This window comes from Toxorhynchites rutilus, chromosome 2 (assembly GCF_029784135.1).
Source record: "Toxorhynchites rutilus septentrionalis strain SRP chromosome 2, ASM2978413v1, whole genome shotgun sequence".
Lineage (NCBI taxonomy): Eukaryota > Metazoa > Arthropoda > Insecta > Diptera > Culicidae > Toxorhynchites > Toxorhynchites rutilus.
The window spans coordinates 207,591,132-207,616,221 of NC_073745.1; the positions used below are offsets into that span (position 1 = coordinate 207,591,132).

Below are 25,090 nucleotides of genomic sequence, written 5' to 3' on the forward strand. Positions count from 1 at the left end.
ACCGCTGGACTTTGGCAGGAACAGAGAATTGATCCCCCGACTTTGCTGGGTCTCAGGTATTCTTCCATTACTGCCACTAGAACCTAGTGTTTCCACTTGTTTGGGTATTGACGATCGCAGCAGGTGTTTGCTACCAGTGAACGCGTTGGCTTGATCACCTGTATCCATCATACTGTTTTTTGGTTCTTCGTTGGTTTTGTTGGTTATCTCCATTTTGGTTGGGTCCCAACTCCGGGCCGCTATCTCCGCTCGTTGTACATAGTCGCCTTTTTGTGATCCCATGGTTATCTATGCAAGCAGTGAGGTCATTACTGGCGTCGATCTTGATGTGCTCAGCACTCCTCTCGTTGCTCCTGTACACGGCGTTTCCTCCGTGCACTCTCTATAGGCTTTACCGCGCCCTTACTCGCGTTGTCACCCGATTAGTCGCCTTCTACGATAGAGACAGGGACCTAGGCCCGAAGTGCTATTCTAGACCGGCAGCTCCACGGCTTTCTCTCTCTCACTCTCTCTCTCTCTCTCTCTCTCTCTCTCTCTCAGCGAGTACGAATGTCATCTTTTAGAACAGCTTTGCAGGTGACTATTCGGAACGCGTTCAAATATATCGAACTTACCAGAATCTGTGAAAAGGTTGAAGGTGGATCTTTAGAATAATAAAAGTATAAAAAATTTGCTGAGAGGTTTAAGAAGAGCAGGGCTTTCGAGGATCCGTGTTCAGAGTATGATTTTGTTGCACATGTAATAGATGTTATATTTCAGTAGATAACATGATAGCATCTTAATCTTTTCTAGATAATTGATTTACGCAGTTTCCTCCTTCATTGTGATAGTTGTATACTTATTTAGGCTAGTTTTATAATCCTACAAGTATATTTTCTCTCTTTAAGGATTCTGTTGTGATCTATTCATCATTTTTTCTCTGTATTAAATACTTTCCTGTGTAATAATAAAAATATTCTCTGCTGTATTTCGTGCAGGAACATAAATGTGGACATACATTGATTAAACTTTGCTCAATTCCTAAAACAAGACAGAATATCATCGGCATTCTCGGTTATATGGTATCAACATGTTCTCAAGTAAGCCATTGGGGACTAACTCATGTCAAGGCTATATGTGACAATCAAAATAAAAACGAGCAGAACATGCGATCCCATACCAATCCTCTAGTTATTCAACATGTTCCATAGATCATCCTCTGCGTTGTCATTTTTCTTATTGGTAACAGGTGCAGCTTTACTCTTGATGTCAAGCGAGGCAAATTCGGTATCTAAACTGGCATTCTGTTTCACCTTGGAACTGTTCCTGGTGGTGGATTTTTGTTGGTTAGACGATGCATTTCGGGTGTCATTCGATGCCAACGAAGTCAACGAAGCGTTCTGATAGCCTCCATCACTTTTGGCGGTGGTGGTAACATGAGATTCGAAACCGGACCACTCCTCGTCGCAGTTGCTTGAATTTTGACTGAGAATGGTGGATACATTAACGGTAAATATATGTTATCGTAATACTGGAAGACTTACTATGATTTCGTTGCATTGGAATTGCTATCGTTGTTCCATGAGTTCCAGTCGCCTCCATTATTACCGCCACTGTAACCACCTAATTTTCCATTGGAAGACGAACGCTGATAACTGGCACTATTGTTCAGCGCAGTGTCCGATGAGATGTCACTGTACTGATCGCTACCACCAGGATTACTGTAAGTGCCACTGTAGCTTATGTTGTTCCAACCTTTGCGGCTTACTTCACCGACCTAAAATTCGATTATTTTTTCACTCAATAAGTTCATTCAACGTAGATCTAAGTAACTTGAAAACATTCTCGTATTCAAAACCGGCAATCCAAAGGCACTCGAAACAAAACCTAATGCAACTAACCTTGCTGACTATCCCTTCAAGAAGCACTCCTTCTTTAACCTATGTCATATCAAATTATATATAAATCAAATTAGGATCAAACCGAACCAAAGAAAGCCAAACAGAAAGTTCTACCTTATCCGAAACGGAACTAGAAACATCAGCTACCTTTTGGGAGGCCATAGTTCCATACTTCAATGCATTCTCCTTTGCAACATTGGCCACCTTCGAAAAAACATTCCAGCCCTGAAAACAATTTCAACAATTAGATACATAAAATTGAAGCAGTCAAATAACTACTTACACTCGCCAAAGACGACTGCACCGTGTCGAACAGTTCATGAGATTGACTTCGAGGCGGTGGATCCATACTGTACCCAAAACCAGAGTACTTCCCACCCTGATTGGGAGGCAAATTCTCCGGTCGCGATGCATTTTCTTCCTGCTTTCTGCTGAAGAATTCCTCCTTCTGGTTCTTGAATTCCGGAGAACTAAACTGCTGATAGCTCATGTCCTGATAACCTCCTCCATTCTGATACCCGGTTGAAGAGGCCGAATAACCACTGGAATGCATCGATCCACTGGTTCGCGAGTGAGTTATGCCGGCACCTCCACTGCTGGAATGTGAAGAAGAAACACCCGTTTCTTTGACTCTGGCCAGAGCCGAGGCCTGCTCCCATGGCTTCCCCTGGGCTAAGGTGGAAATTTTGTCCCGATACAGCGCAGCAGCACGCGTATTGTACTTCTTCTGAATAGGCATAGTATCGTCCCAATCGTCTTGACTATCGAAGAACTGTCGGGCATTTCGGTTCCCGCCAATTTTCATCTTTTCCAGCTCGATATCTTTCCATTTGTCCATCGAAACTGAGCGAACGAACGACAGGTGAACTCCTAATCCTCGATGTTTGCCGGAACACTCCAGACATATCCAAATTCCATATGTTACCGACACCCATTGTGGGTTGTGGGTTCCACATTCGAAACATTTCTAAAAATCCAAAATATTAGGCAAAATACATGTCACCAAATTAGACATATGGGAAAGTAACTTACAGTGTTATCATTATTAGGTTTCAAGTCGCTTAACACTCGTCTTGTTCTAGGACTGGCCATGTTTCAAATCACCTTTCCAATTCTCTCACGAGAGAAGCTCAATACTTTAAAATTTCGGAAAACAAGAAAACACTTATCTCGATTTCGGGAGTTCCAACAATGCACAAAACCAAGTCGCCAAGTCTGTTTGTTTTCACCGGATCGTTGATAAATTGTGAACCCTTTTCATCATGTGCGAAATAAATATTATTTGCTCGTGTATTAAGACAGTGGTAATATTTGATGATGGGACAACTTGTAGTTTTACCAAAAGGAAAAGACTACTTTCGACAGTTTAAAGAATCATTTTCCTATAAGAAAAGGCAGAGATGGAAGCAAAACGTCAACTACGTGTCAGCCAACCCCTGTGACTGGTCTTATGAATAATGAAATGATCTGGAGAACAAGATTTGTTTTCGAGGACCAAAATTGAATATGTCAGCTGGAATGACGTCAACATTTTCGAATGAGCCACAGTGGGACTCAATTTATCTTCGGCTAATATGGATTAACAAGATTTAGTATTTTAATATTGCAGAGATTAATTTAAATTTTTGGTAGGACCTTTCCATACAGAGATATTTCTGTTTGAATGTAAATTGAATTACCTCTCAGTGATGATGATAAATTCAATAAATAATAATTATATCTCAAACCGAAATGTAATTTTAAAAACTACAATACATTCTGCACAAAGTTAATTTGTTGCTTTGAAGAAAAAAAAAATCCGAATTTTTTGCTTCGATATTAAAAAAAGGGACAAAACACGTTTTTCATAGTATTTCAGAAAATCTTCTGTATTTTTGTGAATATTGCAGTAAGTGCTAATGGTAGCGGGTGAAATTTTAGCCTAGTATATCAACTAAATTCCTGTGAACGTTCTATATTGATATGTTCAGCCGTTTGATCAAAATTTGGGTTAAATTAGGGCATCCGCACTAATGCGTTGTTACAGACATTTTGATAACCCTCACCATAACGCAGCAACCCCACTGGTGGTTGCGCTTCAGGTGTGGGAAATAGTAATCTGCCTCTCGGTGAATAGTGAGTTAACAAATTTGGCAACGCGATAGCAACCGAGCCAAGTGTTACTATTTTCAACAAATGTCAAACATCTGTTGTGGGTTCCATTCGTCTTGTGTTGGTTTTTTGTGATTCTGCTCTGAAGTATTATTTCGGAAGTGTATATATTACATTTATCTATCAAAAAATGAACGCGACGAAAAGAGAATCAACTGACACTTGTCATTTCTTCTAGTAATAGCAATCGTATTTAGCAACCTGCGGTGCGAAAAAGAACTGATACTATAGCAACCGCGATAGCAACGACGGGTGCGCAAATCGAAGAGTAACACCAACACCAACACAATTAGTGCTGGGAAAACGCAATTTTGTTGTTTTTTGTTTTCCTACAAGCGTAACCATTTCTAATGAAATAATTTGAAGGATTTTATCCGTAAAAAGAGGGCCTAGGAGATTTCACGTCTATTTATGCAGACAATCAATCATTTCAATGAACATTTGTTCGCATAGCTAGACGTAATCACCAGGTTACTCTGTCCGTAGCGTTAGTATTTACATTTCCGATAATTGTCGAAACGTCTCCGTCGGTAGACATGATTTACTGATATCACGATCAATCGCATAAAGATGGTGGAGTGACTTACACCAACGGTATGGGTAAATGTTGAGTATATGAAATAATTCGATGTTGAATTCGAGGAGTTATAATGCTAAGATTTAATATTATTTTAATTTTACTACTAATCTGATTGTTTCATTATTATTACATTAGGCAGTAAAACGTACTACTCTCTCCAGTGGTTGAAACAGAAGTGAAAGATTTTTATTTCCTAATTTATTACACGGTTGCTGTGTTTGGATCTTCGGTCTGAACGCCTACAACTTCTAACAATTATCTACTTGAAGATTCAAATGCAGAAATTTAGGTAATTATAACATTAAAAAACACATTTGCTTCTCTTTGTTCGTCGCAGTGCAGTGTACAGAAAATAGTAATTATATGAGCAGTGTTTCAATGGTTTCTTATATTCATCTATTAGGGAACACTAAGTAATAAGACACTATCATGCCTGTTTGGACTCTACAAAGAATGTGATTCAAATGTAAATTTAGCTTATAACACATAATACTTATAATCAGCGGCGTCGACTGGGGGGTGCAGAGGGGGCGGACCACCCCTGGGTGCACGATTTTAGGGGTGCAAATGAACCGAATTTATATGAAGGAATTGTATAAATATAATTTCTGACGAGGAGTGGGGGTGCAAATCTACTCTTCCGCCTCGGGTGCAAAAGCTTTACTCGACACCTCTGCTTATAACTGCTACGTTTGTTATGCGGACAAACATTGATTTTTCGGAAAGGTTTTTTTCAAAATTGCTCATGCAGACAAACAATTTTTGTTCGAAAACATACAAAAAATTATGAATGGATCAATATGATGACAGTAAACTCAAGCAATGAGAAATGCAACATCTACTTGAAAATTCGAATTTTTCCATCCAAAAATGTTGATATCTAAACCCGGATAAACCATGATCAGAGACGGACAATCCACGATCATAATTTCTCTTTGAGGAAAATCGCTAAAAAACATAAAAACTTGAATAATTTCAACGCCTTATGGTAGTATTAGCAACTAGAGACTTGGGGCTTTCCAACAAATCCAAACTCGTTGATTATATGTGATTTTTAGGAAGAAAAATAGATTTGCATTTATTAGTTGCGTGAAAACACCCTAAAATGGACAAACCCAGATCATTTACCCTAGTTGCTTTTCAACCAACACGTTGTGTTGCTAGCGATACAGATCAACAAAGGCGATAGCGATATCGTGTTGCATCGGTGTGCGAGATCAATAAAAATGTAATGGAAGAACCCATTGACGATAATATTACTTGTTGCATGTTACCTAAGTGGTGCGGACTCAATTCACTTCATTTTCAAGCAAATTCATGCATTTTTTCAAGTGATTTCTTGCAATAAATTCTTATACCACCAGAGATGCCAGATTTACAGATATATTTGTAAATTCACAGATATATCTGTAAAATACTTTCAATTTTTGTTGCAAACTTTTTGGATATAACAACATTTCACAGGTTTATGAAAAATGAGAGGCTCTATTCATCACATCAAATATATTTGACTCATTGTATGACATTTTTTCCATAGTTTTAATACATAAAAAGTTTTCATATTTAGTTTATATCAATACACATGACGTTGGACCTATTTTTTGAGTCATTCGTTAACACTTTGCCGTCCAGCGTAACCACAGTGGTTACGTTCGCAAAATAGATCGCACCACAGTGATGTCGTGAGCATAGTATCGCTCAGTGGCCGACGACAGTACTTCAGGATCTTTTGCATTCTGTTGGTGTTTTGTTTGGTAACAATAACTTGTATACGTTAACGTATTTTATGATGTCATAAGTACTTTTGCCTTGACATCATTGCAGACGGAAGAGACGATACGATTCGTCACGATGAATGAAAAATTGCATTCATTTACTATACATACTATACATAGTAAATGTATAGTATGTATAGTACACTTCGAAATTTCATGATAGTGAGGGACCAGAGTCGAGACCATATGAGAACTTTCGATGAGATTGGTAAAACTTAACAGATTGTAATTTCTCGATAATGTCAAGAACGGCCGGCGACAAACCAATTAAGCCGAATTAGCGCTACCGGCGCCAAGCGAATCATTTCTTAGCAAACGAGTGGACGGCAACATGTGCGTCGCTAATTTCCTTAAAAATGACACTCTTAGAGGGGTCTCTTTTGAGCAAACGACAATGAGTTGATTCTCAAAGCCCTAACTAAACGTCTTTGAGTAATATTAAGATTGACTACATCCAAGCGATAACGGAGATTGTTTCATCCCAGTTCATGAGCATCCCTTCAACCTAGCACTGTTAGTCTATATCTATCTATATAAATAAAAATGGAAAGCCAAATCTGCTCGTAAGAGAAATACCCGAAGAAGGGATGGCCCGATTTTAGCCTTCTTTATTTTGTTGTATTTGTCTCTTCCCGCAGATTAATATAGTGGAGAGCAAAATCGGAAAATTTTCGGAAAACTCTGAAGGAATGTCGGAAAACTTGGAAAATTGAATTCCCATATGACCGAAAATTACATCATGATGAGCGTTGTTCGACCATTCGATATTTACGCTAGCGAAGTTGATCTCCGTTCGAAAGTGGAAATGGATTTTCAGGCAAAACAACGCATTGATATATCTTCTATCCATCTATCTATATAAATGAAAATGGTAAAAATAGAAGGCCAAATGTGTTGCAAATCACAAAATCCGATGAAGGAAAGGTCCCTTTTGAGCCATCTTCATTTTGTTGTATTTGTTGTACTCTGCCCACAAAACAATGTTATGATGAGAAAAAGTTTAGAAATTCGTTCTAAAGAATTCATATCAAAACCAAGGCGCCTAGAAGTATATCCTAAGGTGGGCCAACTTGCTAAAACCACTGTTCAGCCATCTTGGAAGTCTACTGTGTTTTGTTTGTAAACAAAACATAATACGCTTGTGCCCAAGCTCGCTCGTGATCAGTCTGTCTCTTTCACAATTCAAGCAAATATTTCTCCTTCTGCTTTCTTCCGTATAGTTTTCATATACCGCTCCCCTAACCAACTTAGTGACGAAACGGCCTCACCTTAGGATATACTTCTAGGCGCCTTGATCAAAACAATAATTTTGGGCGGGACGAAGTTCGCCGGGTCAACTAGTATGTATATATACAACGATTCCATACGTTCTTAATGAGAAAAATGATTTTTTGGACCATCGGTTAACTTTGAAAAATCATATCTCAAAAACGAAAAAAAAATTTCATCTCTGAAATCGAGATATGTTATGTAAAACAGCCTCATCTTTCAAGAAAAAAATGAAAAATATAGCGCCCTCTAGTGTAAAACCATGAACACAATAAAAAAACGAATGCAATCGATAATTACGAAAATAAAATCCATTTTTCTGCAAGTTCAATATTTTTTTTATAAAAAGCTAGCTCATTGGCTTCATTTAGATATGTCGATAATCTAAACCAGCTCAATGGTTCTGAAATTATGAATTTTTGATAAAGAACAAAACTACCAATTTTCATCGATGCCAAACCGATCTGAAACCTTGCAATATAAGAACCACTGTATCGGTTTGGCATGGTATGGCTGTATATATGCAAAATATGCATATACAATAATATACAAAAGACAATCTTACGTGCATCGCGATGTACAAAATATCAATGAATCTATGAAGATTAACGTTTAAAGACATTTCTACAGATCCGCACACTTTTACAGACATTTCCACATTTTTAACAGACTTTCACATATTTTTACAGACTTCGTTTCACTTTTGATCGAATGTTTTCAAATCGCAGGAGTAAACATTTACGTGACTGTGACTTCGTATTTATGTGACTGTGACTTCGTTTGTTTCTATTTCATTCTGAGAAATATTATATCAGGGAAAGTGCACATTAAAAACAAGAATAAAATGCTCAGTGAAAACCTGCGCGAAAACGAGTGAAGACGTTCGCGTTAGCTTTTATCGTATACCCTCAGAAACGTATTTACAGACGCGCTGGGTCGATTTTTGCAGAGACGACAAAATAGTTCCGAATAAGGGTTCCCGTATCTGTGGAGTAAGTACGATGTTTCAATTATTGAAAACCAAAAGTGTAGCAAACCTTTCAAACACATTTACAGATTACAAATAAATCGTTACATTTCGACCGGAAAAGAAACCTCGTGAGAAACCGTAATGCCTTCTCCACAATGAAGACGGTAGTTGACTCAGAAGATGACGTCCATCATCAACACGAAGCGCAGATTGCTTTATACTTATGACAGACATACAACTGTACTAGCGTTGTACTTCGAAAATTGTATGTCTGTCACCATGTACAGCGCTAGAACCATGCAAGCAACTCAGTACAATCGCTGTACCTGTACCGACCTATTTTACCGCTGTACATGGTTACAGTTGTACTGTGCGCAGCGCCATAGACGGTTGGTGGTGGGTAGCATGAACAAACCGAATCAAAGCACTTGGTAAACGTTCTTTTCATTGATTTTCTCATAAGTTAATAACTCATATTGGAGGCTTTTTTGTAGTGTTTGATAGTTTAGACGTTAAATAAAAACCTTTTTCATCAAAATATGTGGTGAAAATTGGGAAAATTTCTTATTGTCAGTTTGACATACGGTACAATGTACAACCAAAGTATGTCTGTCATGGTACGATGGTACCTGTACAACGCTGTACACGTACAACGCAAGTACAGCTGTATGTCTGTCCCTGGTATTACCGTTATATTCATCACCAGGACTAGCAGATCATAATTAAGCGGATTTCATTCGGTCAGCTTCACTAGCAAAGCTGTTTTCACCGACGTTAGAAAAAAACGTCTCCAAAACATTTCATTTTGCTATGTATATACGTATCGAAATTCGCCAATGTCTAATTTTGCTCTCACATTAAAATCTTGGAGTGAACTGAGCGTTATTCGTAGGTTGTTTATATTCTGTCAGGTTCTGAAACCTTGCAATATAAGATGCTCTTTCAGAGATGCAATGGTCAATTAAAAAATTGTCAGAAAAATGTAGTTCGTTCATTTTATAAGTTTAATTATTTTTGCTTTTGATAACAATACCTTTCTCATAGTGTTGATTATCATAAGAAAAATAACACTCCTGATCATTGGATCTTTTTTGACATTCCAATCGGATCTTTTTTGACAGCCGTTTTGATTCAGTCCGCACTACCTAGCATGTTACTAGTTGCTAATTGCTTATTGCTCACACCACAGCAATGCGCAACTAGCAAACTGCAATACGCAATATGCAACAGGCAACATATTTTGTTATTCTTCGCATACCAGAGCAATAAAAACCCCTGACATTATGCAAACAATCGGCTTAATGTACGAAACTTGTCAAAATATGGACGATAAGTTGCTCTTCAACCGACAAGCCGTGTTGCTAGCGACATGTGTTGCTCTGTAAAGGCGACAGCGATATAGTATTGCGTCGGTGTGCGAGATCAACAAAAATTAAATGGAAAAATCCATTGGCGATAATATTGCTTATTGCATGTTAACAGTTGCTAGTTGCTTATTGCTCCGGTGTGCGAGCCGCCTTAAAGTTAAATCTATCTTATACCAGGGACAGACATACAGCTGTACTTGCGTTGTAAGAGTACAGCGTTGTACAGGTACTATCGTACCATGACAGACATACTTTGATTGTACATTGTACTATATGTCAAACTGACAATCAGAATTTTTCCAATTTTCAAAACATATTTCAATGAAAAATGTTTTTATTTAACGTCTAAACTATCAAACACAACAAGCAAATTTTCACTCTGAGTTATTAACTCAAGAGATAGTCAGTGAAAAGAATGTTTGCCAAGTGTTTTGATTCGATTTGTTTATGCTACCCACCACTAACCGTCTATGGCGCTGTGCACAGTACAACTGTAGCCATGTACAGCGGTAAAATAGGTCGGTACAGGTACAGCGATTGTACCGAGTTGCTTGCATGGTTCTAGCGCTGTACATGGTGACAGACATACAATTTTCGAAATACAACGCTAGTACAGTTGTATGTCTGTCATAAGTATTAAAATGATCCCATAAATATCGAAACCCCTTTTTCAAAATATTTTAGTTAGTGTATGTACAATATTTCAACACCTTCATTTGATACCCTTTCTCAATCGTCAGTTCTCAAAATACCGTCTGTCAAATTTCCATTAATGGCGTCTCCTTTTTCGCGTTGACGGCTTGCCGTGTCGCTGAATGATAAAAACGAAAAGAAAAGTCCAGATTATACAGTAAAGTGCACAAGCTTGATGAATTTCACTAGTTTGTTTTTAGTTCCTTAGTTTCGTTTCCTTTTTACTAGAAAATGGATATACCTTTGCCTCCTAATGGTAAGTAGTTGTAATGTGAACAGTGATGGCTGCGAGGCATTTAGTTTGATAAAGGGGAAAAGGATGCAAAATTTCGGTGTGGTCCAACAGTTTGTTGTACGGCTAATGTCGTGTTGAATTCAATTGATGTCGTTGATAAATTAATACTAATTGTGATGTGTTTACCCTGTACAGATATTGAACTGAAAAACATCATTGATAAACTCGCGGAATTTGTTGCTCGTAACGGTCCGGAGTTTGAGTCGATGACCAAAACAAAACAGAAGGGAAATTCAAAGTTTGCCTTTCTCTACGGTGGTGAATATTACAACTATTATCAGTACAAAGTGCTCAGCAAGCAGCAATCAAGTAAGTGCTACCGGTCGTAATTTTACTTTTTATGTACTTCATGTCTGTGTTGGTAGTGATGAAGCAACAAGGTGGACATCTTCCCGCACTGATGGGACAGCAAATGAATGCGTTCAATACTCATCAACCGGTCCAACAGACCCAGCAGCCGAGTCAGAACAATCAAATACCACAAATCTGGTCGAATCCTCCACCTGCTCAGGCAGCTCAACCACAGCAGCCGGTTATCAGTGCTCAGATTTCTGCCCAAATTGAAACCATTGCCACACAGCAAAGTACGTTGAGGGAGCAAATTCGTCAGTCGGAATTAAATTTGCAAGCTCAGCATGGGGTATGAAAAACGGATGTTAATATTGAAGAAGATTCTAATCAAACGTTCATTCAGGTTCTTCTCCAGCAGCAACAGGCACAAATCGATGAGGCTGTAATACGAGCTCAAAACGATGCCTTAGTTAAACAAGCGGATGAGCACAAGATATCGCTAAGCGATTTCGATACCAAGTTGCAACCAATCATTGACTCATGTACGAAGGATAGCATTTCCAACGGTATGTTATAAACAGTATCAAGCCTATTTATGAAGCAACAGCCATTGATTAGATGCTTATCATTCTGAAATTGCATCTCTGCACATAACGCGGAATGGCGCGAATTATGTCGAAACTAAACATAAATTTCATTAATGTTTTCCCATCCTTAGTTGAACTGTTTCCTATTTATTTGGCATTTAGTTTTAGTTCTCCACTGGAGAAGGCAAGACTACTTTCATTTTGATCTGTTGCTTTTCGACAAACTCATTCATGTCTAACTATATGAATAATCAATCATTTTTTTTACCTTTAACAATATTATAAACATCTCACTAATGCAAACAAATTTCAATCTACATATATTTTTTCTGTTAATTACAATTTTAGGAAAAGGCTGGATTTTACAGCATTGTACCGATTCGGGAAAATGTCAAATTATTTCGCAGTATCTTTTGAAAAAGTAATTAGAAGCATTCTAACGTTTTTTCACCTTATACTTGTACACATGTTTAAAAGTATCTCATTGTCCTTCGCTCTTGGGACGCAAGACAACCAAACGACGGCACTATTTTCCACCTATTCATTGCCCGGCTTTTTGAGTTGAAAATTCAGACAGAACAAACGGCGATTTATAGATGGGAAAGTATTCAGTGCCCCAAAACGCGATAACATAACATCATAGACCTGTTGTAACTGAACGACTCGGAACGACGGACTTGGCAGGGTTTCCTTTTTTGTTGTTAATATGGACACAAGACTACTTTTCCGATGGCAACAAGTCAGCAAAAATGTTAGAAGCGAAATCCGAATTTTTGTTTTTCGATCTTATCTACTTGTAGGGCATTAATAGCTGGAGTTTTATTCACGCAGAAATTACATCTAATATATTTAGTTAATGATGTAATCCACCACTGGTAAGTGTAAAGCAGACATTTTTTTCATATAATAACATGTTTTGCATAGAACAACCAAAAATGAACGATTTGGTGATTTATTTCTCGGACTGAAGAAGATTGGATCATTCTGTACTTTCTCTTAGCGCGTGCAAATCAAGTCGGAACAGAGTTCCTTGTTTCAACAGAAATATTATCCACAATCAATATAAAAGTGTTTTTTTTTGTCATTGCCTGAATGTAGCTAGGATAAATACAAATATACATATAAATGACGCGACTGGTCAATTGTGAATCGACCCGACTGACCAGTCAAAACGCTGCGTCAGCACGGAGGCTCCATCATTGTAGAACATCATCATATACCGCATATCAGCTGAGATGCTCAAAGTTGATCCGGCAATCACCACACAAATTTGGCTTAATTCTCTAACCTAGGGCACAATGAGTTTTCCGGCCGATTGAATGTCATTATTATTAAGTCCTCAAGAAGAGAGACCCGGCAGTGCGCGACAATTGACGAGGCCTACATTGTTCTCAAATGATTGTTCCAAGTTATCATGAATGGGATCCATAGGATAGGATCCGATGCGACACGATCGCTGCCCAAAACACGTAATCAAAATCGTGATCTGTGATTCGAACGCTTAGGTCTGCCAAAATGAGGAGTTCAGACCGGAGTTCAGGCGGTTCAGCGCCTATCCGCGAATCAACGAAAACGGCCTAAGATTGATCGATTTCGCTGCCTCCAAGAACATGGCCATACGTAGCACCTTATTCCAGCACAGCTTACAATACCGTTACACCTGGAAATCACCTCAGCAAACAGAAACACAAATTGACCACGTTTTGATCGACAGTCGGCACTTCTCGGATATCATCGACGTCAAAACCTATCGTGGCGCTAACGTCGATTCAGACCACTACCTGGTGATGGTCAAACTGCATTCTAAACTGTCAGTCGTCAATAACATAAGACACCAGCGCTCACCACGGGTACCACCTACGACAACTGCAGTAGTCGAACGTTGCTGCAACATACTCACAGCGTCTTGAAGCTGCGTTACCGGGGGTAGACGAACTGGATGCTGCTCCCCTCGATGTATGCTGGAGCAACTTGAGCGATTAGAAGTACAGCAGAGACCGTCATCGGGTATGAACAACGAGGAAAACGGAAAATGAATGGTTTAACGACGAATGCCGAGCGCTTCTAAACGGGAAGAATGCAACGAGTGACTCGACAAAACGTGGAACGATAAATACTGGAACGAAGGCATCAAATACATCTCTTTCGGGAAAAAAGCTACGCCCGAGAGAGAAAAAGTATGCGTAGATGAAGCTGCTTTATCGTTCTTGAGGATCGCGGAAATTATTCATGAAACTAAACATCTCGCACAAAGGCTTTGTGCCGCAGGCCGAAATGTGCAAGAACAAGGAAGGAGGCGTCTTGACGAACGAACGCGAGACGATCGGAAGATGGAGGCAGCACTACGATGAACACCTGAACAGCGCGCACGCAGGAGACCAAGACGGCGTTGAGGAGGATTACAGTGGTGCAGTGAACAACGACGTATCACCCCCGACGATGGGTGAAATTAAGGAGGTCATTAATCAGTTAAAGAATCACAAAACAACTAGTAAGCAGCGGAGCTCCTCAATTGAGGTTAGGAAAACTTGTAGAGTGTATGCACCTGTTGATAGTCAGAAGCTGGGCCACAGAACAGCTACCGGAGGAAAAGTGACAAGTTGGATTGTGGGAACTATAGTGCAATCACAATCCTGAATGGTGCCTACAAAATTCTGCTACAGATGCTCCTTCGCCGTATATCGCCAATCGTAAACAAATTTGTGGGAAGTTATCAGGTCGGATTCGTTCCCGGTTGCTCGACGACGGACCAGATTTTCACACTGCGATAGATCCTCCAAAAGTGTTGCGAGTAACAGGTCTCTACGCACCACATCTTCACCGCATATGACACGATCGACCGACAACAGCTATAGGAAATCATGAACGAAAACGGCTTTCCCCGAAAGCTGACAAGACTAATTCAGGCAACGATGAACTGTGTGCGGATTTCAGGTGATCTGTCGGAATCGTTTGAGACTCACAGGAAACTTCGACAGTCGCTAGGGCCACGAACTCGAAAATATGCCACTGCCGTCGCAGTTGGAGTTAGAGATGGGCGAGTGCTCACGAGCCACTCATTTGAGCCGGTACGTCAGAAAGAGCGTGCGATCCACGGTTCTTTAAAAATGAGCCACGGCTCTCAAATGAACGGCTCTTATATGTACGGCTCTTGAATGAACCACGGTTCAAAAAAGACCCACGGTTCTTTTATGAGCCGTGGCTCTTTTTGAATCGCGGTTCATTTAAGAGCCGTTCATTTGAGAACCACGGTTCAAAAAAGAACTGCGGTTCATAAAAGAGCCGTGTTTCTTTTAGGAGCCGGCTTATTGATAAAGAACCGTGAATTGTACGCTCGTTTTGACGAACCGTGGCTTGCGGCAGCGCGGAAGAAATATGTTTACCATGCTGCTTTTTAAGCGGTTTCATTCAACTGTTTGTATGTTTGTAAATTTTAGCGGATTACATACTTTCTCGAAACCCCATAAATATGGGTATCTAATGAATGGACTTGACTAGTAGAACACAGTTATTTAGGTAAAATGGAAATCCAAGATGGTGACCATTACAAAATGGCAGACAACTAATTTCGTCAAAAGCCCATCAATATGGGTATCAAATGAAAGGGCTTGACTAGTAGATCACAGTTATTTATGAAAAATGTAAATCCAAAATGGCCGCCACCCCAAAATGGCGAAATATGTCCTTTTTTTCAAAACCCCCTCAATATGGGTATTTAATGAAAGGACTTGACTAGTAGGACACAATTATTTATGTAAAATGGAAATCCAAGATGGCGACCGTTACAAAATGACAGACTACATATTCTGTCAAAACCTCATCAATATGGGTATCAAATGAAAGGACTTGACTAGTAGAACACAGAAGTGAAAATGTAAATACAAAATGGCGACCATTACGAAATGGCAGACTACATTTCTTCTGAAAACCCCATCATATGGGTATCAGATGAACTAGTAAATCACAGTTATTTATGATAAATCCAACCCGCATATGGCTATCGAATGAAATGATTTGACTTATATAATATAGTTAATCATGAAAACATTCCATTCGAAATATTTTAAAAACGTTTGGGATATAAAACGGGGAGAAAACTGTGTCGTTATCGAAAACTGCTGTATTCTCCCGACTGATAATTCGACATGATCAACATTATATGGATCAAGTTAAATCAGTTCTAGTGATTATAAAAAAGCTCTGTATGAATTGATTTCGAAGCTGGTAAAACGATCTACAAATCTTGAGTCAGACGAATTAGTAACCTAACAAATACTGCTAGATCCTCGCTTCAAGCAGCAAGGTTTTGGAGATAACAGAAAGTACAACTATGCACGCCAGTCGTTGATAAGGATGCTAAAAATGACATCCATAGAATACACGCCTACGAAACTACCACAAATCGTTGGTGATGAAGCGCTGTCATCTGTATGGGAGGAGTTTGATGCATTGTTTGGTAATCTTCGATCCTCACATGATCCAAAAGCTGCTGCAACATCTATTGTAGATAAACATTTAGCGGAAACACATTTGCTGAGACTAGTTTTGGTGGAATAAAAGGAAATCTATCTCTCCGCGGCTCTATCTTTTTTTTGAAAATATTATGTAGTCCGGCGACTTCAGTACCATGTGAGCGAGTTTTTCCGAAAGCAAGACAAATTTGCAGTGAAATATGTAGTAGACTTTCATCAGATAACATTGAAAATATAATTTTTATAAATAAAAAAAATAAAGAAGATCATTATGATGAAAATATATCATAGAAAACCTTCAGTAAAGTGATATTTTTACTTTTCTCTGCACTGATTATTGTTTTAAACCTTATTATTTACGTCTTCCATTCTTTACATATCCGAGTAAACCAGTTCTTGAAAAGAGCCGTCGAGCCGCTCAAATGAGCCGGCTCTTTTCATTGAGCACACGGCTCTGAGCCGCTCACTGAAATGAACCGTTTGGCCCATCTCTAGTTGGAGTCGCAGTTCAACTTTCCGATTTTGGGAAGAATGACCCTGTGATGTGGTTCGCACAGGCCAAAGCAAAGTTCGCTTTAGCTCGTACAGGACCTATTGAGTTCTATCATATTGTTGCGAAGATCGACCAGTTCGTCATCTGCCACGTAGCGTACTTCGTGACCCACCGGAGAAGAACAAATACGAGACCGTCAAATAGCGGCTGATTTCCCGCTTATGGCAAATCCACATTATTGTGTTTAGTTGAGATTTTTCGGGGATTACCGGGGATACCCCGTCCTTCATATCCATGACTTGCTTAATGCTTTCCAGGGGAAAAATATTTTCACCCCACTTGAATTGGAGAGAGCCAAAAGCAGTGGTGGCCAGGTATAGCCTTGATTCGGGCCGAATCAGTTATTTCATCATAGTCGTGGGCCGCAATGATTTTTTTACCCATTGCTGTTTATGATAAAATGTAAAATATACGGATTTAACCAGTTTTTCTATGGCTTACTACAGCATTTAAATTAGAATCTAATTTGTTTTATAATATGAGGACTTATGATATCATCACAGGTAAATTGGGCGATCTTTCAATCATTAAAAAAAATAATTACAATATTTCAACATATAAAATGTTAAAATAAGAACATATTTCAACGCCGTTGCGATTTTGCGATTTTTTGGGCCAGTTTATTGGACGGTTGCTGCGCGAAACGAATTTTCCAAACGATCATCAGTTGTTTTGCTTATTGATTCCTATTTAATTTGTTTCATAACGAAAAACAATTTCTAACAAACGGATGTGGATCCAAATAAAGAAACAATAAAAAGAGCATGTTTTCCTAGTTCTTGGGACAAATTTAGAGAAGAAATCCAAAAGATCATGGTCATCAAATTTGTCATGCAGTCAACTGCACCGGAACATTCTTCAACAATGAATCGAATTTCAGCTGAACTTTACGCGATGCGTTGAAGATATCGATTGCTATTGTCGTTCCATTCTTAGGAAAAGGAAAATCATTTTTCCAAATCATGTGTCCCAGAAATATATAGTTAATTTATTGTATCTGAAATATCCGTATTACCATTCATCGCATTCAATTGAAAGTGAGTTTTTGCTTCTTCCAACAATTTCTCTGTCAACAAAAATCGATAGTTATTTGGACTCTTTTGTCGCTATCTGCTCTACGACGGTCCGTTTTCGTTTAATTTTTCACCGTCATATAAACTTCTATGGAGAGCCGGATTTGTATTCATTCGCCACGCCAATTAGAATAACTATTTGCTTCAACTAGACATGAATTGAAGAGTTTTAAGAACGAAGATAACTGATGAACTAGTCATGTGGGCGGCGAATGCTGAAGTAATCCTACTCGGAGCCCCCCAAGCCGCCGAGGTGACACAATCCGAGTCGACCGCCAGCCCGGGCAAAATATATGAATGATATATTTAAAAGTAAAAAGTACCTGACAAACTTGTGAGCTAACTACAGGATTTTTCCAATGTTTCAAAATAACTGGGCAGTCAGTGAAACACAGCTTCGCTTGAGAGGTCGTCGCTCCAAACGGCAGGTCTGCGGCCGACTCGGATTGCGTCACCTCCGCGGCTTGGTGTCGCCTCAATTCTTTATCCTCAGAATATATTTCATTACGAAAAAATAAATACATACAATACATCACGGAAAAAAACGTTGTAGAAAATTACCCATTGGGTATTTTGTCTTGAAAGTCTGGGTAGAAGTCAGTCTTCGGAATGCAACGCGGTGCTAATCTGTTACTTTTTTTGCACTAAGTTGAACTCTCACTCCTTGTATACACATGTGCTGGGGCGAGTCAACGTGCACCGAAACATAGTTATAATGTTTTGTTGTCAACACCGTTCGCTTTATGGTTCGAAAATGCTTACTGCACCGTATCCTCACACCGGTTTATATACCCAGTTTTAAACCGCGCTCGAATCTGGTTTGTCTGCTTTGCTTTCTCTGTTGTTCCTCTCTGCGCCGTGTTAATTTTGCGCTCACTTGTTTCTGAGTTTGTTGCACTTCGTACCAAGAGAGAATACGTGTTTGTCATGAACGTGGGCTGATGAAAATTAAACTCGAGTGCAGTGCAGCGTAAGATTTATGGAGTCTGGTAGAAGTAGTTTAGAGTGTATTGTTTACACTGTATTTGTTATCACGTTATGTTATCGCTGTCAGTTTTTCGAAAATTGAAAAAAAGGCCTCACCCGAAAAGCAGCGTCGCGAATTGATTTTGCCCAAGCACCTGGAAAATCCTCAACTCTCCCATCGGGACATCGGAAAACAACTCGGAATCGTGCAGCTCATGGTGTGATTAAGCGTTACTACGAAACTCTGAGCATCAAACGGAAGGAGAAATGCAGTCAGAATGGCTGTTCTAACGGGTGTTCAATAAAAAATGAGAATTTCTTCGGTGATATAGTAATAAAAATATTTCAAGCAATTCAGTTTTTTTAAACACATAACGCTTGTTCAGTGAATGTTGGCAAAGGGTCCGTGCTCAGCTGTACGGCCCTCTTTGGAGGAGATGCTTTCACAAGAGCGCTGGTCGGCACTGACAACCATCTTCCTCTTGGACAGCTGCTTGGGCGTCCATAGCCCGCCAATTTTTCTTGAACACCGGGGCACTGTGGGAGCCGAAAAAATCCTCGATCAGACGGCACTGGGGCAAGTTGGTTCGGTTCCGTTTCTTGGGTACGTACGGTATCTGTTTTTCCTCGAAGTACGATAACGTAATGAGAAAATGCCTTGTCTAGCCTTCTTCTTTTTCGTCTTGATCTTCGCCACTACTGGTCTTCCGCTCGACGTTCCGGGTTTCCAGGATCCGATAAACAGTGCTCACCGGTTCATTTTCGTCCCGAAAGTGGTCTACTGTGAACTTTTTTCCTTGACTTTCACACGTTTCAGAGAACCGTACAACGGAGTGCTTGTTATTTCGACGCCATCTTTGACCAAACTGGCAGCACCCAAGAGGAAAGAAATAAGCAACCCGTTTCTAGGGAGCCCAGAGAGCAATTCTCTCGGTGAGAAAAAAAAAATTATGCTTTTTACTTTTTTTTACAGAAAGATCTTGAAATCATTCTCGTTTTTTATGGAACACCCGTTATTAGTGATCAGGATCACAAGCGTGCGGTGGAAGTGTTCAAGCGGAATACCAATGTTTCGGTCAGGGATGTGGCCAAAAAGTTCAAGTTTCTCGAGCCAAGGACCGAGAGGGACTGCATACGTACAAAGTGCAGATGGCTCCAAATTGTGACGAACGGCAAAATACGGTGGAAAAGTCACGGGCCCGGAAACTGTACACCCAGTTGCTGACGAAGCCGCTTTGTCTGATCATGGATGATGAGACTCACGCCAAGGCCGACTTCCCGCAGCTTCCGGGCAGAAACTTTGCCAAGAAATATATGATTTGGCATGCGATCTGCTCATGCAGTAAACGGAGTGCGTCGTTCGTGACTACCGGGACCGTCAAAGAGCAGATCTACTTCAAGGGCTACAATTCTACAGAAGCGTCTGCTTCCTCCGTTGAAGTGTCACTATTCAAAGAATGTACGGAGAGGTACGAAGCCGACGGGGTCACTTTCGTACCCAAGAACATAAACCCTCCCCCCTCCCCATCCAACGCACCAGAACTTAGGCCCCTCGAAAAATACTGGGATATTATGAAACAGGCACTACGGAAGCATCCCAAGGAGGTCAAATCTCAGGAAGTCATGAAGAAAAAATAGGCTTCCGTACAGAATAAGCTGCAGCAAAATGTTGTACAGAACCTTATGAGCGGAGTTAAGCGTGAGATGCGAGCATACGGTTATTTTATTGAAGTTGAATGAATTAAATATCCCAAAAGCTTAATAATTGGTTATATTTTATTGTCTGAAAGTTTGAAAAAGATCGGTCAACTAGATAATTTTCTACAACTTTTTTCCGTGATGTAATTTGATGTGGGGCACTCTTTATCTCACCCAATCCGGGTCGTGGCTGAAATGAGAAAAGGATGTTCACTCTCACCGCTACTGTTTCTCATCGTTATCGACGAGATTGTGGTTAATGCGTTTGACCGAATCAACGCGTGGACTGCTGTGAGAACTTATTAGATTGGAGCATCTCAGCGGCTTTGCTTTTGCTGACGATATTGCTTTACTATCACAACGGCGCTTTGACATGCAGAGTAAGATCCCCATGGAGATCGCTGCAGAAGCAGACCCAGAGACTATTGTTGCAGCAGCCTTAATGACGAGTCCAAAACAGTAGAGCGGAAGCTGTCCTGGCCACAAGTCAAGACGATTGTTGTAAGTCTCCCAGGATGAGAGTCTCTCACACAGGTACTATGTTCGAAGCTCAATAAACTTTTTACTGCACATTATACATTTAAGGAATTAGTATTTTTTTCATTTTTCCTCGACATCCTTTATTTTTTAACGGAGACGAACACAACAAAATGGAGATAGTTAAAATCAAACAAGTAAAGATAGCTCAAGTTATACGCGGTGTTACTTACGTAACTTTGTTCTATATATAAGTGTTTAAATATCTTTCAAATTGTTCAAAAAGTTTATGAAAAGTTCACTATATACTATTTTAGGTTGAAAACCAAATTTGGAAAATATTGTACATTCAAAATTACACTAAGTTTTCTTACTAAACATTGGCTCGGATTATTTCTTAATCTTCACCCGTACAACAATCTTAGCAGAATGATCCAATTTCTCCAGTACTCTATAGAGCAGTCACACAGTTCATACAAACAATACTATATGCTAAATCTTCCAGCATCCGGAAGCGGACCGATGAGCTGAAGAAATGCTTGGAGAGTGTAGTCATTCCAATGTTTTGCAACGCTCAAATAAGTAAGTTGATATCGTTCTTGTGCTGCTTCGAACTATTCTGTTGACCTGTTTATCGCTTTGGCCTCTGTAGCGGCTTCCAATGAAGAGCAAAGAGCCAAGTTGGCAAAATTACTTTCACTGTGGGAATCGAAAGGAAACTTCTTCGATGCGTGTGTTATATCGAAACTTAAATCGCCACCATCTTCGCTACAGGAGTATCAGAATACGCTGCTCACGCAGTACTCAGCTATTGTAGCGCAAATCACCCAAGCCACCAAGGTGACATTCGATAAGTATGTTCTTGTTGGATAGAAGAAAATGTAAATCATTACTACAAAATGTCTTGTATTCTATTTTTCAGTTATCAACAACAGCACCAAGCGTTTGTCCAACATGCCACTCAACAATTGACACTGTTGGAAAATCAAAAACAGCAAATTGAACAACAGGCCATAAAAGCGGCTCTTGCAGCACAGCAGAAGAATGCTGGGCCTCCCCCACTGTTGCCGGAGCTATCAGGGGGATCCAATAATGGCATTGGACAATTGAACCCCCTTTTGAACAACAACAGTCGGGGTAATGACCGAGATGCGCCCATTCCCTCGCTTCTCGATCAAAACATAAATTTTAACCTGTTGTCTGGAGCTATCCAAAACCTACAAAATCTTTCCTCACAAGGAAGTCAAAACAATAGAGGCAGCGACAACGGAAGCAGCAACGTGGGAGGAGATAATCGAAGTGGAAGTTATTCGGTATAAACATATTTCTTTCAGATTTCGCTACGTCATATTCATTAATCCTTTTTTCCTTAGCATTCTAATGATTCTGGGGAAGGAAACAATAACAACAACAACAACAATGGGGATTACTCTTTGCCCCCACCAAATTTTCCCATTCCGGATATGTCCAGACCACCGCCTAGCGTACATCAGTTCCCGTTCAACAACAGCAACAACAACAACCGTGACAATGAGGGAACAGACGAAAGGCGTACGGATTACGATGAACAACCTCCCAATGACGACGATCGAGAGAATGATCCAGAAACTCAACCGGAGTACACTCAAGACCAGCGCTCGCAGAGTCCGCAAGAACTTACGCCCACGATTCCGTATTTTGAACTGCCCGCAGGGTTGATGGTGCCGTTGATCCGGTTGGAAGATTTCAACTATCATCCGCTCGACCCTGGCCAGATTCGTTTGCCTCCGCCAACCCCTCAGAACGAAAGGCTGCTCTCAGCCGTGGAAGCCTTCTATGCGCCTCCTAGTCATGAAAGACCACGTGATGGTGAGGGTTGGGAGAAGCTAGCTTTGTACGAATATTTCAAGGTGAAAAATGCCTCTCGCAAACAAAAAGAGGAGGAAATCGAGAAAGGGGTGCGTGATCGGTCACAATCCCCAGATCCAGTTGAACAGGAGCTGCTGAAGATAACGAAGAAAACTAAGAAGCGAGTCTATCGATCCCGAAGTCGTAGCCGTTCCAAATCTCGATCACGGGAGCGATCTCGTTCACGATCTCCAAGGCATAGAAACAGATCACGCTCTAGGTCCCGGTCCCAGTCTAGATCACCCCGCCGAGGACGTGGAAGAAGTCGGTCGCCCCGAAGGGAGCGGGATCGGTCAAGGGAGCGAAGATCTCCAACGCCACCAAGTTTCGGTGGAAGTGGTTTTGGAAGTAAACCAAACACAGCTTTTATGGAGGATAAAATGCCAGCCGTGGCGAAATTAGGTGGAGGATTGTTCCAATCAGTTGGCAATGTAAGTGGCGAAGTTTGGGCCGGAAACGAGCGGGAAGGTCTGGGATCATATGGTGCTAGGAATGACCCGTACGAGAGTTTCCGGAAAAACAAGGGAGCCGCATTTATAACGCGCTTGAAAGCGAAATCAGACGACAGATGAATTTAATTGAAACATTGTGGAAGAGAGTAGCCTATTCCGAGTCGTGCGATAATGTGTTATGATTTGTAGAATGTCTCAAGAAAATTATTCAATAAGTGAACACAAGTAATCGTAACGAGCCAATGTAAATGAATTACAAACATCATTTTGTGATTTGATTTACCAAGTGGAGATATCACAACATGCCTAATGGCGGGTTACATTAGGTAGATCTATAGCTATAGATGGATTTATTCACGTGAAAATAGGTGTAAACGGGTGAGAATAAATATGATATACTTATTCGAGGTATATATAACTTGAATAAATTCAGCATATGTAAACGCTTGTGAATTTCTCCCTGCTCAACTAGAGGCGAATGAATTGAAAAGTTTAAAGCCTCTTTAATCCAACATAATCATCATCTCACTGGTGAGAAATCACTAAAGTTGGATGCAGTTCTACTTCAGGTGAATAAATTCACCGAAAATATGAATATATTCATTATAGAAGTTCACGCTAGTGTAAACGGTTGATGCGATTTCTATAAATCTCATCATATTTCTTCACATGAATATATCACTAGTCTAAACCCACCCTAAGGAGATAGTTTCATAATGCGTAGGGTCACTGAATTTTTGATTGCCGCGATTTTAGTTATTCGCGGTGAGGTAGCCAGAGTATTCCGCGGATAATCGGGGTTTCACTGTATATTCAGTTTGCAACACATGAAGTTCGAGCGAAAACTAGACTCGATAAGATTAGGCGTCCTGCGCAAATTAAGTAACGCTGAAAATGAGGTTTTTGGACCACCTCCCCCCCCCCCCCCCCTATGTAACAAAAAGTAACGCAAGACGAACCCCCTCCCCCTTATGTTACGTAAGGCTAATCTGTACACAAATTCAAAGTCGTTTGAAAAATTGCTTTTTTAAGCAATGAGAATATAAACGTAAAATAATCAGAAATCTGCCCGGGTTGGAATCAAAGGTTCTCGAATGAAGTTTGACAAGTTCATAGAATTTCGAACAAACCGAGACGGAAAATTAATGCTCACATCTGTTGGGATTGTGGCTTTCAAACCATCTGGCGTTTATCTGAGAAGAACATGGACTGGTATAAATTGATGTTGATTTACACAAAAGTAACTACTCTTTCCTTCAATGCAGCAGTTACATCTCGTTACATTTCACTACTTGCAAAGGGTCTTGGGATGTCTATACGTGACGAGCAAACCACTCGGCTTAATATCGTACTAATTCCGCTTCGTCGATTTGGGAGTTTGTGGACTTAATATATTCTCAATATATTCTGCGGGATATCCATCGATCGCGAGGCTATTCCACAAATCAGCTAACGATTCGACTACATCCGAAGATTGCAGGTTCGAGTCCTGTCATGATGCTACAATATCTATGACCTTTGCAAAACGAGGGCCCTCGTCTGGTCCTCCATTCACATTAATTAGGGCTACTGGCTTGATTATTTTTGGTACCGAATAATCTCGAATTCAGGCAGCTCGCGAACACTTTGAAAATTGAGCCCATGAGAAAATGCG

At 40.1% G+C, this 25,090-nt stretch overlaps 2 protein-coding genes across 3 annotated transcripts; one reads left to right on the forward strand and one right to left on the reverse strand.

The window, feature by feature from the left end:
* Positions 1-725: 725 nt before the first annotated feature.
* LOC129764202 (ADP-ribosylation factor GTPase-activating protein 1) lies at positions 726-3,315 on the reverse strand. Of its 2 annotated transcripts, XM_055763063.1 has the most exons (6): positions 2,913-3,315; positions 2,164-2,847; positions 1,995-2,105; positions 1,881-1,919; positions 1,524-1,756; positions 726-1,464 (listed from the first exon to the last, which is right to left on the reverse strand). In XM_055763063.1, exons 1-6 carry the CDS (start codon positions 2,970-2,972, stop codon positions 1,167-1,169), a joined length of 1,425 nt encoding a protein of 474 aa, XP_055619038.1. In that variant the 5' UTR covers positions 2,973-3,315; the 3' UTR covers positions 726-1,166. The 2 variants fall into 2 exon arrangements, with proteins under 2 accessions (XP_055619038.1, XP_055619039.1); XM_055763064.1 differs by lacking the exon at positions 1,881-1,919 and having other exon boundaries at positions 2,028-2,105.
* A 7,442-nt stretch (positions 3,316-10,757) lies between these two features.
* Positions 10,758-23,701, forward strand: LOC129764199 (calcium homeostasis endoplasmic reticulum protein). The gene is made up of 10 exons (XM_055763059.1): positions 10,758-10,941; positions 11,116-11,289; positions 11,346-11,620; positions 11,675-11,837; positions 12,207-12,279; positions 12,659-12,733; positions 21,603-21,679; positions 21,750-21,951; positions 22,020-22,410; positions 22,471-23,701. The coding sequence occupies exons 1-10, from the start codon at positions 10,917-10,919 to the stop codon at positions 23,554-23,556; spliced, it is 2,541 nt and encodes an 846-aa protein (XP_055619034.1). The 5' UTR covers positions 10,758-10,916; the 3' UTR covers positions 23,557-23,701.
* Positions 23,702-25,090: the final 1,389 nt, after the last annotated feature.